The following is a 16,630-nucleotide window of genomic DNA, read 5'->3' as shown; positions in this document are numbered from 1 at the left end:
AACCACATCATTCTCTCACTTGCTCCAAAGTCCTTACAAAGCTGTGAAACACATGAAAATGCTTTTTACCACCCAATAAGCATGCCAAGCTCTGGCTAAATTTCATTTTGATATGGCTTTGCATAAATCATGTAGGCTTTTTACCCTATGTTCTCATCCCTGCCTTACACACTTCATTCTGTTTCAAGTTCACCCTTCATTTTTGTGGAGTCTTACAGTGGGTAGCACCCGTCAAAAAATCACAGATGCATCATCACTTCCTTCAGATGCTTCTTGTCAGTTTTCTCTTTGCTTTAGACTCTGTTCTCTTTTTTTGTGAGGACAAGAGCCTGTGGAGTGGATGCACAAGGTAAAAAACAGACTGGGATGTTGGCAGAGTATATCCCTGAGAAGGCAAACATCTACAGTAAAATCAGGGACAAGGAGGGACTTAGCAGGGTACTGGGGTGGGATTCAGGAGGTGCAGGGTCTCCTAGCTTTACCTGCAACATTTCTGCCTCTGACTTGCTGGATAACCTCAGACTAGCCTTTTTGACCTCACACCTCATTTCCTACAATTTATTCTTTCAGAAATCTTCAGAGGAAGGTCAGAAATCTTAGAGTCACATAGCAGTTTGAGTTGGAAGGGACTTTTAAAGGTCAACAAGTACAACCTCCCTACAATGAACAGAGACAATACAACTATACCAGGTTGCTCAGAACCCTGGCCTTTTTCTTCTGAGGAAATGAGCCACCTCTAGAGGGAAGGTTTTTATGAACATCCCTGTATTGTAGGGATCCTCTGTTTGTCTTTCCATTCAGTTGCCTCCAAAGAAAAGGGAGAGTTTTCATGGAGAGGCACTTCCAGTTCCTGCTGGGGCACAGGCAGTCCCAATCCATGTGCTCTGCCTGGTGCCTTGGGACAATGAGCTTCCTCAAGCCCCCTGGGTGCCAGTTTATTGCCATACAGCCCATGGCAGACACAGCTCAGGGCCTGTGCTCAGGGAAGCTGTGGCTGAGGCTTTGTCAGCCTGAGAAGGTAACAAACACCCAAACACTATTTAAAAACTATGGACAACACATCAAAGTAAAGGCTCAGTTATGTGGCAAAAAGCTTAGCTTTAATTATTTATAAGTCAGTACTTCAGAAGATAATTGAAGAGTCTAGAAGTTTCAAGGTGAAAGCCACAAAGTCTTTTTATAGAATCATAGAATGGTTTGGGTTGGAAGAGATCATCTAGTTCCAACTCCCCATGAACTTTGTCTTTATCGTTTTGCTGAAATGCAGGGTGGGGAAGATTCATTTAGTTCATGAGAGTGGAAAAGTGTGGTCAGAAGTGATGCCTCGTGTTTGCCTAGTTCTGTCTTGAGGAAAGTCTTCTCTGCATTATGAAACAGCCTTGCAGTGTGATTGGCCATGATCCAGAGTTGCTGTTCATATGAAAAAAACACTTGTTATTTCAGTCTTTGCTAGACTGAAATATAAAAAATAAATTTTTTTTTAAAAAAATCCTCTTGATAGTGCCTCTGACTTAAATTGCAAGAAAGTAATTTTAATTCTATTGTTCTACAAAGTCCATTGCTATAAATATTAATCTTGCTACCAAATGACCTATGATGCCTCCAAGAACATTTTTAAATAGAGCAGGCTGGCAGGTTTTATCATAACAGCAGACAGTAGGATGGGTATATCATGGCTGTGGAATTTTTAATTACAAACTACAGGACTGTGCCTTGTACAGGGGCAATGTTAGAACCAGCAGTCTTTTGAGAAATACTTCTGTGACAATGGTCACCTGCGAAGGAATACTATCATTACAAAGACATCTAGTAATTACTTCTGAATTCTTCTGTAGCTTGCAGGGCTTTCAGATGAGTTGCAAAAGCTCATACTGTTGACTCATAGCTGAATTTTAATGAATTTTCATAAGAAGGAGAATTAGATTTGTAATGGTATAACTATGAGTGTAATTCCTCCCATGTAAAGGGAGGTAGGTAAAGGTAAAAAGAAATAAATAAAATTAAATTTGGTTCTGACTCTAATAGGGTGCATTGATTTTCACTACTGAAAACCTGAAATAACTCTACTAACTAGTTGGAGTAATTTGTGTCTCAGTTTAGGTTTTGCTCCTATTTGTGTACAATTTGATCACATTTTGGACAGTATAAGACGGGCAGGATCCAAACCTGGAGTAAGTGATTTTTACAGTGAATCTGATGTTTGTCTAATGCAGGCTCATGGGATTATTTTCCTTAGTCATCTAAAAGTAAAAGATGATCTGCAAAGCAAAGCCTTCTAGAAACAAAACTGTTTTCTGGTCTTTTTTTCTGAGAAAATTGTTCAAGGTCTCCCTGGATTAAGAAGTCTCCTGAAAGGAGAATCATCCTTGTTTGACAGAGGGAAATTTTTTCAGAATTCAGAAATGGTGCAATCCCAATGTCCATCGCATCCTGCAGAGCCCATCCCACCTGTTTTATGCTACTCCCCTTACCACCCCTTGGGCTGACCTCTTTTGCCAGCTGTTGTGGGGTCTCCATGTCCTGGTTGCTAATTCTTCAGGACTCTGATAACTTCTGATAACTTTTCATTTGCCCCTGGCTTGTTTTTCTTGCAGGTTCTCCTCATTTATGAGTTTCCCCTGCTCTTCCCATTCCCATGTCAGTCCAACTCTCCATCCTGCTGTTCAGCAGTGGCACAGACCTGGTGTTTGGAGCCACATTCAAACACAACACCCAACACCTCAGGTCCTAGGAGACACATACGGAATCTAGGGCTGATGGAACACAAGCACCTCACCAATGCAGTTTAATAATAGTGTTAATAGTGTTCACGTTCCTCCCTAGGGTCCACAAGGAATTCCTGGTGTAATGGGACCAAAAGGGGAGAAAGTAAGTGTCTGCTGTCATGGAGTTTGATGTGCTTTTGAGGAGCAAAGAAGCAGGGGAGGATGTTCACATTTTTTTTTGTCTGTTTAGTGAATGGTGGGCCTTATGAATGGAAGGTTTAGCTTTAATTTGAACGTAAAGCTATGAATTGGCTCGGAGCTATAATTTTAAACTTAGTCTTTCTGTGTTCATTTTCAGTCTTGAAGTATAATAGTCTTCTTTTATGACCTATGTTTAAGGTATGCTTTGAGAAAGCATCTCAGGTGCAAAACTCAGCAATTTTACTGACCCAAAGGCCTTGAGCTCCCTGCTCCTCCTGGAGAACATCAGGAGCAGAGCTGTCCCATAAGCTGTCCCATACAGTGTGAATTGTATGGGAGAGCTTAGGCTTTAAAGTTGGCCTATGTGTTAAGTTATGTTTTAAGATGTGCAAAGATTTGTTCCATAATGATGCCAAAGAGCCTTACAGCTGAAGCTGAGCAGCTAATTGTGTGATTTGTTATTCAAGGAGTTGACTGTAGATTTAAGGCTGAGAACACAGGAAAGACCAAGGAGCTCTCATACAGTAATTCTTCTCGTTTTACTTCTGTAAGCACAGTTTTGAGCACAAAGATATTCACAGTGTTTTGTTTGGTCATGTTTGGTTTTTTAGGGGAGGGGGCTGTGGGTTTGCATGTTTGTTTGTTTGTTTGTTTGTTTGTTTTAATAGAAATGCATTGATGCATTGACTTGAGAGCCACTGTGCTTCATGTGGTGACTGCAAGACTGACAAATTCCTTTCTCTGGCAGGGGGAGATTGGCAGGCCTGGAAGAAAGGTATGAATAAAGGTGCAGTCTCAGAAACCCATCCAATATTTAATAGCAGCTGCCAGAGAGGGATGCAGACAACAGTTCAATAAAATTTAGATAATGTTGAAGTTTAGCCTGTTAGTGCTTCTCTCAGTGGTACCCAGGGGGGATGGTAGGCATCTCTGGCTGCAGGGCTGGAGAGCTGCCCCAGCTGGCTTGAATTTGACAAATTCCCTGAGTAAAAGCATGGAGAGAAACCAAAGAACATTACCTGAAGTGTCTGTGTTGACAATGGGAAGCAGATTATTGGAGTTATTATAAAAGATGTACCAAAAAAACCCCAAAACAAAATCAAACTTTTTACTCATTCAAAGTCTAAACAAGGCTCAGCCAGATACCCCTGAAGGAGGAACAGCCATTAATGATTACCCTTCCAGAGCTCTGGCACCAATGCAATATGCTGACTACAATCCTATGCTTGGTGACATATGAGCTGTGATATATTGTCAAAAATATGTGCCCCTACATGTGATGAAACAGAATATGTTATCTCAGTCACTTAGTACATCCATTTAATGTAATTAACTTTAAAGAAGGCAGAAATGCAGGATGAAATCAGAGATATGCAGGGTCTGGTCACTAACTAGGAAAAGAAGTACCTTTCTAATAATATACCAAGGATTTTGACACCTTTCTAATAATATACCAAGGATTTTGACACCAGCTACCGATCAGTAATTCAAATAACTATAAAACATATAAACAGAAGAGGTAATTCTCTTTAATCTATTTTCAAATGCCCTACAGTAAACAAAAATATTATTAATATAAATTCAAGGGTTCAAAACAGCAATGTCTTCAAGAGAGTGACACACCAACCTACAAAAAAGTGCTAAACTTTAAACACAGTACATCAACACTTACTCTTCTGACAAATACAAGTAGGTTCTGAAAGAGAAGTCACTCAGGTTGAAATAAAACTGTACAACTCTTGTTAAAAGCTTCTGGCCCACGAGAATTCACTCTTGGCCCTGAAAGTCATGATGACATTTCTGAGATCATATTGTCAAGCGATGTAATGCAGTGGAAGAGCATTAATCTGCAGCATTTTAGGAGATATTCAAAGAGTGACTTACAAGCAGCAATTAAAACAGATAAATAACTGTATGTACATATGTAGTTATTGCTGGTCTTATAGTAGTTAATAAAGAGCAAATACAGCTAGCAATGTAGGAATGTTCAGAGTAAGGACCATAGTAACAGGAATAGTTAGTAGTTAGTTAAAGATTTGGTTCTGCTCTCAACATAAATTGGATTTGTAGGGACATAAGTACACACAGGTCTTTTTATCCCCTGTCTGCAGCAGGGACCTGTGTAGGAGTGGTGTTTTTATGAATCATTGTAATCAGTGTTTTCCGTTCAAGGGCAGACCAGGTCCCCCGGGTGTCCCTGGGATGCCAGGACCAGTAGGATGGCCTGGACCTGTGGGACAGAAGGTAAGACTGAAATCCACATGGAACAAACTGCTCAACATCACCATCTGAACAAAAGGGTTGTCTTGGGAAATCTCTAAACAGCTACTTGCAGGAGGCTGGGACACTCTGTGCTTGTCCCCTTTCTTACACTGCTCTGCAAAGTCTAGGGTTAGGTTATTCCACCTTTAGTCCAGACCCTGTAGCACTTCTTACATGGATTAAACATGTCAAAAGGAAATTGAAAATTATTACAATGAAGACTCACTGATTTCTCACAATCACACAAATCAGCATTTCTAAACTTCTTGCCATCATTATGACTCTTCTTCATGAGGATCCCTTTGCCTGAAGATGCACTGTGAGCTCGTGATCAGAGGGAAAATACTAGGCTGATATCAAGGGAAAGAGATGACAAACCATGAGAACGGCTAATCACATCTTTGAAGTTCATTCCCATACAAACAAACACTAATTCCTGTTATTTTTATTAATCAACAGCAGAAGAAATGACAGGATGTGCTTTGCTACTGCAAAGTGGCTGTTTCACCTGCATTGGTTATAAAAAAAGCTTCAGGATAGTCCTTTAGTAAGCACTGGCTTATGCAAAAGGTATAACAGCTCTTCATAGGGGCTGTGGTTTATGGAGTTTCTACAGGCACTTTTGAGACAACTTGCTTTTCCTCAATCCAGGATGCATTAGGGTAAAGGACTGCACACAATGCCTAGTTTGAAACTGCTTTTTCTGGTAAATCTTTGACTCTTCACTTGCTCTGGGAACGTTGCTGCCCCACCTCAGAGGATGTGATGCATTAGCTCTTGATAATGCAAGAATAGTAGGAGCTGACTTGTGAATTTAAGCCACATCTGGGAAGCAGACTTGGAAGATCTTCCCAGCCATGTTAGATGAAGAACATCATATTATAGTATGTGAGAATGTAGGCAAGCAGCAAGAGAGTATGTACTTAAAAGAAATCAATGTTCACTTTGAACTGTGAGATGGGAAATGGTTCCTACCACAAACACATTGTGTGCTATGATTTCCCACAGCAGGAGCAGAGAAGGCAGAGGAAAGGTTCAATCAACTCCTTCCTTCATAGTCTTAGTGAAGGAAGAGAGGAAAGCATAGAGAAAATTTATACTCTCAGTCTTCTTCTTGTATAGGTGTTAGTTTTATTTATCTGGTATTCCTAATTTTGATTAATCTCCTTTGTCTCATTAGTCTAGATTAGTCTATTACTGTGCTTTTTCATCACACTCCTAGAAGCATCCCTCATATTCAGAAGTAATATTTTTTCCTACACTTTAACTGCAAGTCCTTCTTGCTGTTTGAAGGTGATTCTTCTGCTTTTATTGTCTCTTCTGATACTGGTCTCTTCTGTTCTTCGCGTAGGTTGACAGTTTCATTTCTTCTGGTCTTTATAAATTTCATTTTCCTGCCTGTCAGTGAAGGCTCCAGTTGAATACAGTGCAGAAGATCTCTGTGGTCATTTCAGTCTGGTCGTGTCTCTCTTTCCTTTTTCCCCATCTCTGATCTTCACCAACTTAGAATATTCTTCCTCACCATAGATATTTACTGCATCTCCATCTTGCTATTAATCTCCAGTAAGCTGCTGTTCCAGGTTTTTAACTCATATCCACCTCTGTGGATATTTGCCATTTCTTCAGCTGGGTCTTCTTGTCTTCTCTTACTTTGACACAGCCTAACTTCAGTTCCTATTTCTCTTACTTCATTCCTTCAAGTCTTGTCTGAACTTCTGCAGGGGCAGCAGCCAATGGGAGAATCCTCTCCATTTCTTGGACAGTGAAGGCCAAAGGAGAGTAAGAGCCAAATACATTCTGCTGGTAGCACTGCTGCATGTCTGGGGGTCTACTCTCTATTTCATGCTAGATATAATTACTTGACAGCAGCCAGAGAAATGGTTGTAAAACTTTTTCATGATTTACTGTCTCCAAATGACTGTTCAGTACGTGGTGCCTCAGAACTACTGTAAAAGCAGTCACTATGCCCCCACAAGCTGTGAGGCATGCAGCAAAATGCCTTTCTTTTCTGCAGCTCAGTGAAGGTGATGCTGGGTAGAGACAATGCACCTTCACGCAGAAAAGGATGCACTGCTGATGGTGCTTTGCTTGTATGTCCTTTAATAACAGCTGGGAAAACTGAAGCAAAAGTTACCTACACAAGAAAATTCAAATAGAAGAGTAAGATAACATGTGAGGGCTCATGTAGAATACAATTGTAATATAAACCTCTGTCGACAATGCTGCACCAAGGTCAGGCTTAACTATTTGACATAAGACCTGAACCACTGAACTGTCAGACATTCAAATATGACCTCATGGGAGAGCCTCATTCAATAACTCTCTTTATTGAACCCTTTAGGGTGAAAAGGGAGAGTTGGGTGTGATGGGATTGCCAGGTACAAGAGGACCAATGGGCTCCAAGGTTTGTTAACCAAACTGCATTTTCAGACATTGGTTTCTAATGCTCTGCTGACAGCTGCTTCCCTCATGAATTTTCTGGAAAGCATTTATCAAGATATATGTGTCTAATACAGATAAAAAATATGTTCTACATCAAGCAAGGTTATGTTGTCTGTTTGGGCTTGGCTGTGTTTTTGGCTTTTCATAAAAATGCTTTGTTATAAATTTTTGTAATTTATTTTAAAAGCAAGCTCAGATATATTTGTATCCCACTGGTAAAATGGAGTTCTTAAGCATATCTGCAGCATTAAATCATGTCTGCAATGCTTTCCACCTACCTCATAAGACTGTGAAGACTATTTTGGTCCCCTACTAGAACTAGGCATATTACTGGCAGTTGGAATAACTTGTGCAATTAGTTTATTCAAATAAAGGATTGGAAAGAAGAACTGAACACCTTTGTTTATCCTACTTTTCTTCAAGAGAAACTCAATTTTATGTTAATGATCACACTAGATTACTTTAGTATAATTTAAGTATGTTCCAGGGGGAAAAAACAACAAAAAAAACAGAAGAGGAAGAGTATTGTTAAAATTATTTTAGATTATTAATTGTGTCTTCTAATGCTTTATTTACTCTCAGTTACAATTTCTTTCACTTGTTTAAATTTCATAGCATAATCAAAGCTGCTGGCTTTACCTGGCTTTTTCATAGTGGCTTTTGGGCTGAGCTGTCTTGCCTTTAATTCATATTTCACAGTTCTGTTTCAGTGCAAGTTTAGGAGCTGTAAATATTCATTTGCCTTTATGTGTTGATGCAATTAATTCTTTGTGCTTCGTTCTTTTTCTTCACTTCAAAGTTTGAAAGTCCGGCTTCTTGGGTGATCTTGAAAGCAAGAAGCATTAAAATGTCTATCATTCCCTTTAGGGTTTTCCTGGAACTAGAGGAGAAAAGGTCAGTGTGACAACAGCATAATGTACAATTTAACATTTGGAAACACATTTTAAAAAATGCAACATTTAAAAAACAAGGTTGAATTTTGATGAAGTCTAAAAGTTCCACTGAGAGATGAAAATGTATTGAGAAAGAGCCCAGTCTTGTGGCTTAGGCTGGGGTGCTGAAGAAGTGAGTTTTACACCCTGTATCCTCATGAACAAGTTGCTACAGTGAAACTCACTACAGGTTCCCCATCTGCAGCATGGGTAAAATAATGCTTAATTGTTGGTCTGGTTTAGTTAGGTGACACATGCTTTGGCACTGAGACACTTTGTACTCTAGGATCTTACAGTGTGACCTAAACTGGGGAAAGAAGCCACCTGGGGAAAAAAAAAAATTTGAAAGTATTATGTCCAGGAAAGCATATATTTAAAGTAATTATCTGGGGAGAATGACTCCCTTTTGCTACAGTCCTTAGCATTAATTCTGTTATGATATCAGTAACGAAGCATATCTCTCACTCTGAAGATATTACCGTACTCTGTTGACTTCAATAATGCATTGTATGGGAAAAAAATATTTTTTGCTTCTTCATGAAATGGTAGTAATTAGGCTGTTGTTCTACTGCTATCTCTCTTCAGGGATCCAGAGGTGACAGAGGCGACAAAGGAGTCAAAGGAGACCCGGTAATTTTCTTTTCCAGATGGCTGTGAATGTGCATCTGAGGACCTGACAGGGAAAAACAGGAGAAGCATGCAGGAAAGGAGCCTGAAAGCATTTTCCAGGGAGGGCAGGAGTGGTGAGGGAAAGCAGTGGTCCCATCAGCTGGGAGGGCAGTGGGGCAGCTCCGTGTCCCTGTGCCCCCAGCCCGGTGCACAGGGGGTTAATGAGTCACAGGAGGATTTCCCTGGAGTCACCCCAGCCCCTCCTGGGCTGTGCAGCCCAGAACCACGGCAGCTTCCCAAAATGCTTCCAGCTGGTCCTATGGTAACACCAGGAGGGGAAAAGAGGGAGAGATTCATGCTCGGGGGTTCTTTGGACTAAGAAAGGAAAAGTAAACTGCTTTTGGTGCAAATGCAGAAATGCCATTCCCAGGCAGGCTTTGGGAGCTATCCAGGTAGCAGAGCTGCCTGTAGACAAGAGAACAATCGAGGTGATTTTGCCAGAGAAGCAGAAGCTGGCAGCAGAGGATCAGACAGAGGAATAATGGCACCATACAAGGAGCTTTATAGTAAAGTTTTGCTTATAAATCTCCATCTACTGCATTACCTGGAGTGCTGAGTCAGTGCAGGGGTTTTTAACTGATACCCACACATGGCACTTGTTTTTTTTCCTTCCAAGGAAGGTGCTGCTTTGTCAAAGATCACTACACATTTTTTGATTCTTTTTCTCCTTTGACTTTGTAGGGAGAAATAGGCTTCCCTGGAATGCTGGGACAAAAAGTAAGTGGGCCTGATATGTTGGGAGTTGTGTTAAATGGTGAGGGAGGTTCAATGAGTGGATTCAGGGACTTTGTGGATGGCATAAGACATTGAAGGTCTTGCTTGACTCAGAGACCAGCATTGCCTGGACTTGATCAAATTTTTTAGGCTCTTTAGCTTAAGAGAAAACTCAGATTTAGCTCTTGGATGCTGTTTCTCTTTCCCCCCCAGATTATTTCTTTAGTTATAATCTCCCTCCTATTTAAATGCCCTAATTGCTAAGGTTTTATTCACTTGAAACTAGTAAATATTTCCTTCTTGATACTCTGAAATAAAATGGCATTACTGTATATAGCAGTGATAACCCTGACCAGTTTTTAAGTCATCATTATTCTGTACTTGAAAAACAATAAGAATTCAGGTGCTGGCTTATGGAAAACTTAAAGGTGGATAATTTTAGTACATAATCAAACCATGCCTCTGAAATTAGAAAATGAATTAATAGTTGTTTCTAGAGAGATGAGAAGATGAGTGAATTTACCTTCCTTTCCCTAAGTATTTTCATCATACATGCATCTAACAGCAAAGCAAGATATTGCAAAGGGGTCAGAGAGCTTTCCCAGCCTTGACCTCTCTAAGTGTGTTCCTGATCTCATGTGGCCTCTTCCTTAGGAAAGGATTTTTCAGGGGTATGTGGGTAAATTGTATGAGCTTCTTTTTACTTTACATTTGTTTTAAACTATTTTATTATAATTTTGGATTTCTAAGAAAGAAACAGTGTCAGCATTATCTAGAGGAATCGTGTGAATCACAACCATGTGCATCTGCTGTCTTGCTCAAGGCAGGTAAAACCATGTACTTAACTCCTTCTTCCTTCCCTCTGCACCCACCAAGGGAGAGATGGGCCCCAAGGGACAGTCTGGAGTACCAGGACACAGAGGACCTATAGGAAGACCTGGAAAACGAGGCAAACAAGTAGGACCACGGTGTTTCCTCTTCCTGTGACTCGTGGCATCTGTGTGACTGTGTGGTCTAAGCTCTGTACCATGCACTGTGCTGCACAGGGAGTGGAGAGAAGCCCTAGAACACCTCACAGGCATGCACAGGATACACAGGAGTTAAAGCCTCAGTTTTAGGGCTGGGGTCCTGTCTGCAGCACTCAGCTCCCTGCCCAGGCAGCATGGGAAAAGTTGTTTTTATCCTGGATTGGTAATGAACTCATTTAACACAATTCGAGCAGATCTTGAAGGCTTCCTTTGAATCCTAAGCAACACCCAGCCCCACCTGACAGCTAGAGAGCTCAAAATTATGCTAGCAGAGCTACATTTGCAGAGTTCCAGCTAAATTGTGAAGACTCAGAATTGTGTGTAAATTGGATACTGACACCACCAATACAGCATTTCAGTGGTAGAGGCTTAGCTGGAAGTAGTTTATTTGCAGTCTTGTCATGCCCAGTATGGCAAGGAGAGGCACATCCCTGTTTCACTGTTGCTCTGATGAGAACAGGTAATATCTGAAGTCACAAAGTAGCCAATGTGGGGGAAAAAAGACAAGTTGGTTGTTAGGGAGGAAGTAACAGATCCCCAAGTAAGGGAGTTATGAGTAATGTAAGTCTCCTAGATGACCCACAAGAAATGGTTTTTTGTCCTAGATTTGTCAGGTTTTAAAAGCTGCTGTGTGCTCTTTGCTGGTTTTGAGGGGTTTGCTCTTTTTTTTTTTTAAACCCTGTTTATCTCTCCTGCCTATGTGCAGTGGAATATCTTTTCACAGCATAAGACAAGAGAAGATGCAGTGCCTGCAGATAAACTTGAACACCGTGCACTCCTTATTTGACCTTAGACATTTTATCACCTTACACAGTGGCTTAATAAGAAAGTGGTGACATAAGCATGTCATAATTTAAGACAACAATCAGTGTGACTAAAAGACCTGTAGTCTGCCTCTAGATTGGTGTTTCCAGTCCCAAGGCTCAGTACACAAACTCCTTTCTGGTGCCCTGAGAGCAATCTTAGCATTGATTCAGCCTGAAAAATGCTTTCCCTCCATGTAACTGGTGAACCTACTATTTCCTTTCTTCTTTTCTAATCCTTTGAAAAAAACAGGGAGTGGCATTTTAAGGCTCTGTGGGTCTGGCTGCACCTTTAAGTGCTATAGTGGTCTGGCTGTTTGTCCAGCTCAGAGGATAGTTTCCACCAGCATGGGGCCATTTCCTGTCTCTTGATCCAGCTGACATGCCTAGATAAAAGCAGCTAAATTAAGCAGGTGTCACTTCCACTTCCATTTCCAGATATGTCTTGATTAGCTCACTGACTTCTTCAAGTCTCCCTGCCTCTGGGACAGGCTCTTCCTGAAACGTGGCCAGAAGCTGGGAGTCACAAGTCACAGCCTTACACAGCTGACCGAGATACAGCACCCAGAGCTTTATAACTTGGGAACTGACCCCAGGCAAACCCCAGTTTAGGGTTTCAGTCTTGAGAAGGAGGAATGACTTAGGGCTTTAGGTAATGCTAGTTTGGAAGAAAGGGCTGAACACAAATATTGTCAAATGGGAAAAGCTTCTCCTAATGCCATGGGCACGTGTGAAAGATAAACAAGGCAAAAACATTGAACATCAACCCTTGCCATTATTATTTAATCCATCAGTGCTAGACAGGAAGGCATTAAGCAATCATCCCTCCAAGCAGGGGACACAGAAAGCAGCTTTTTTTCAGTCAGTACACATCCGACTGGCACTGCCTTGCCTCTGTCAAATTGCTGCTGTGTGGGGGAAGGAGATTTCCCACAGTCTTCTTTGGGGCTACAAAATCCTGGTCTGCTAGTTCTGTGTTGCATAATGTAAGAAGTAATTAGAGATCAGCATCACTGACATTCACATAAATCCTGAAATATTTTTATGGCTCAGAGCTTACCTAATAGGATTAAACAAAGCAAATATTCAATTAGTTCTTTATAGGCCATGGCAAAATCAGCCTTCCACTGCTGAAATGGTGCAAGCGACATTCAAACATATCCATGGGATGTAACATATTATATAACAACAATTATTTCAGCATATATTAATATATATGCTTTGCTACTCTTAAATTAGGTAAGCAATCATTCATTGTATGATTCTGAACATACATTAACCTGGAATTACATCATCTTCAAGGAAATAATCTCCTTTGTCATTAAAAGAAAGCTTACAGAGCACACATCATTTTTATTATCCTAAATAATGTTTGCTGTTATATTAAAATCAAGTCAGATATTTAAACTTTAGGCTATGTAATACACTTCTGAAAAATAAAGCTGAGAAATCCAAGCCTTGGAGAGTATATGAGCAGGAAGATAAATATAGTTATTTTAAATAAGTGTCACCATATTAAATTCAGGAGCAAAAAGTGAGAAGGTGTCAAACAGTTCTAGGCTGAAACTTCCAAATGCCTTAGGGTATGGCTGCACAAACAAGCTCCCATGAGGCAAATTAGGGCTGATTTTTGAGAATATTAGTTATTGTGTGTGTAAGCCCCTCTCCCACAGGTAATTTTGCAGCACTTACTACTGCTGCCAGAGGGACACCATTTCTCAGCATGGTGCTGCTAAACATTAAGCTGCACTTGTAAGGCCAAGCCCTGGCTTGGCTTGTGATGATTTGTTAGCCTAGCTATACCCATGGTGAAAGTCGAGGAGATAGAGGAATCCAGGCACCTCAAACATTCTGAAAATAGTGTGAGTGTCAAAGTCATCAGTGGGCTTCTGAAAGGCTGCACCCTGAGACTGGGAAATGTCACTGTGGAAGCCCTTGACAACTCCTCAGTGATTTTCCCCTTTCTTTCTCAGTGGCACTCACTTCTAGAGAGTTACAGGGGTTAAAAAGGCATCCTTAAAGAAAGGCTATCAAATGATTGAAGTCAGAGGAGGGTGATTGCTGGCTCCCCCCAGGGCAGATCCCTGTGACCATTCCCGTTTGGGAGCAGAAGTCCTCCTCTGGTCATGCTTTTTGTCTCCACGTAGGAGAGGAGAGCCCTTCTTCCCCGGGGTGGTGTCCATGAAGCTCATGCTTCTTCTGGCAAATGTCTTGGCTTTCTTAAATGGGAAGCCAGTGCTGGCTTGTTACTAATGTTTGTTAGTTTTGTTTGTTACTAATAGCTTAGCCAGGAAATGGATGTCACTTCTCTTCCAGGGACTCAAGGGGGACATCGGACCCGCGGGTGTCATGGGCCCGCCTGGCAGGCCTGGCCCTGTTGGTCAGCCAGGCCCCCCTGGACCCTCAGGATTAGGTAAGCCAAAAATGAGGTAAACCAAAAACACTCCCCATGAGTGTCCCTGCTCCCCAGCCCCTCCTGACTCATCAGGCACATATAGACCCCTCTGCACAAAGGCTTTGTTTGCTTCTCCATCCACAGCAAGGAGAGGATTTCTCCTGGAGGCAGGTCATGCCATCCTTGCCCACTATTTTAAAACCCACTTTATGGCTTCTGATGTTTCAGATAAAACCAAACCTAAATCCTATGTGTTCCCTGAGGGATTTTTGTAGATGGGGACGATGAAAAGCCATCTGGCAGCCTTGGAGAGAGTAGGTAATCTCCATCATCAAAGGTCTGCCTCTCCAGATATCCTGGCTTGGAGTGAAAAACTGTGATTTCTAATCAGACAGGACAGGTTCACCCTGTGCAGCTCTGCAAGGGAAAAATAGATGAGATTCAAGTTATAGTGTCATTAAGGAAATAAGGGAAGAGAATGGAAAGGGATAGGAGTCAGGGGAAAAAGAGAGCAGTGGAGAAAAACTGTCTATGTAATTAAATGCTTGAGAGCTATGCTTACTGCAGTTGTGTGTGTTGTACAAATTATGAGAAAAACTTTGTAATAACATAATTGTACATCCTCAGGGCTGTGCATGCACATGAACCCTAGTCAGCTTCTGGGTTCAGACAGGACAGGAAGGACAATACATGACTCACAACACACAATGTCCCTTTCCATTTTGCTTTGCCTTTTCCTTCCCTTGCTTGCATTAGTGGACAGGAGGTCTCTTCTTGTGGTGGTGTGGAAATGGGACATCTGTGAAGCTGGGCACAGCTTCAGAATCTTCAAATATCTCATGTCTCCCATTAAGAAGCATCTTTGCTTGAGTAAATAATTAGCTGGAAGCTTTCAGAAGGCAGAATTTTTGTCATGCTGATGGGAAGGCAGCCAGGACCTTGAGATTACTTTTTCAAGGCTTTATTCCATCCACAGAAAGTGTTTGTGTCAGGGTTCTTAATCTTTTTCCTCTAGAATATAAATTCTGATCCTAAAAGACATTTCTGTAATGATGTCACTGCTTGCAGTATGACCATATTGGCTCATAATCTAAATCTGCAGAGCAGTACCTCCTTGCCAAAGTTTCAAAGTCAAAAAGCAGTATTTTAAAATTAATGCTTAATTAAAACATTTAAAAACTCCTGTATTTTTAGTTGGGTTTTTACTGTCTAGAAACCTGTGAAACAGCATTGCTCAAGTGGTTGTACAAAGACACAAGTGCAATCTGTTGTGGACTTATACAGAGACTGACTCTACAAAACTTGGTGTGTCGGTGCTGTAGAGTGATCTGTGTGTTCATCCTCTCCTGAATTTCTGTAGCTTTAAACAGGCTGGCATTTATTCTAAGCAAATGGTCTCTCTCTTCCTCTGTAAAACTGGTAGAAAAATTCAGAAGGTGATCTGAAATAATATGACTGTGGTAAAAAACTGGCATCTTTCTCCTGAAGTACTGGAATTAGTGCCTCCCTTCAGTTCCCAGTGGAATTGGTGGGAGCTGTGCCTGTCAGAAAACTTGGGTAAATGCATATATCCACCTGACTTCTACTTTTTCCCCTAAGGCTGTGTATGTGTGGTATGTAGTAACCTCATAACAAGGCAAGCTGGTCCTCTGCTTCCTAGGGCAATTTGCAATAGGACCAAAGGGAGAAAGAGGACTTCCAGGGCCTCCAGGGAGATGTCTCTGCAGAACGCCACAGCAAATGAGTAACCCATCATATGAGCAATCTGTGTTTGGACACAGCTACCCAAAAGTTCCCGCGGTAAGCAGCTTTTCTGGGAGGGGATGTGAGCAGTTCTGAAGTGCTTTTGTTATGAGAGGTGTTGTACTCACTAATACTTTTTGTTTAATAGGAAGATACATAGGCAATGTGTGATTTCTAGTACCCAAAACCTCTGAGATCCAGAGGTGCAAAAGAGGTCAGTCTCATAACTTGTGTGATTGATGTGCTGAAATGCAGCTGTTCCAAAACATCAGTAAGGTAGCACATGTTTGGAAATGTTTTTCAAGCCTAGGGGTGCTCTCTTTCATGTACATACGTAATCTGACCTTTTTATTTCATTAAATCAAAATACATTTCAGATTGGTCAGTAAAGTAAGCATATCTTTCTTGTTTGTTTGGGGCTTTTTTAAGACAGTGATTATAGAATTGAATTTTGGGATCAAGCATTTCACATATGCAATAGAGCTTTCTCCCAGGGCACAGATCCTCAATAACAGGAGTTTCCACAAACTGTGAGAATCAGGTGTCTGGGCTCCAGTCTGCAGACATACACATTATATGGCTGATTTCTATCTCTAGCCTTGAAAGCATTTTTATGAGCAAATTGGACAAAATACTTTAAAGGACAAGGCATTGATGAAATGTAACCTAGTAATTTTTTATCACTGATTTCTTTGGGATTTGTGATTACTGCTTATGTCCTTCTCCTTCTGCTGGG

At 41.1% G+C, this 16,630-nt stretch overlaps 1 protein-coding gene across 1 annotated transcript in view; it reads left to right on the top strand.

Annotated features, from left to right (window-relative positions):
• Positions 1-16,630, top strand: part of COLQ (collagen like tail subunit of asymmetric acetylcholinesterase) — a 41,163-nt gene that overhangs the window by 14,540 nt on the left and 9,993 nt on the right. Inside the window, exons 4-13 of the mRNA XM_036401103.1 lie at positions 2,824-2,868; positions 3,655-3,681; positions 5,079-5,150; positions 7,510-7,572; positions 8,478-8,504; positions 9,128-9,172; positions 9,893-9,928; positions 10,802-10,882; positions 14,073-14,169; positions 15,812-15,951. Of these exons, the coding sequence (XP_036256996.1) occupies positions 2,824-2,868; positions 3,655-3,681; positions 5,079-5,150; positions 7,510-7,572; positions 8,478-8,504; positions 9,128-9,172; positions 9,893-9,928; positions 10,802-10,882; positions 14,073-14,169; positions 15,812-15,951 (633 nt within the window). The remainder of the gene's footprint in view (positions 1-2,823; positions 2,869-3,654; positions 3,682-5,078; positions 5,151-7,509; positions 7,573-8,477; positions 8,505-9,127; positions 9,173-9,892; positions 9,929-10,801; positions 10,883-14,072; positions 14,170-15,811; positions 15,952-16,630) is intronic.

The sequence above is a fragment of the Molothrus ater genome, chromosome 1, assembly GCF_012460135.2.
Source record: "Molothrus ater isolate BHLD 08-10-18 breed brown headed cowbird chromosome 1, BPBGC_Mater_1.1, whole genome shotgun sequence".
Classification (NCBI taxonomy): Eukaryota; Metazoa; Chordata; class Aves; order Passeriformes; family Icteridae; genus Molothrus; species Molothrus ater.
This window is presented reverse-complemented; position numbering and strand designations above follow the sequence as displayed.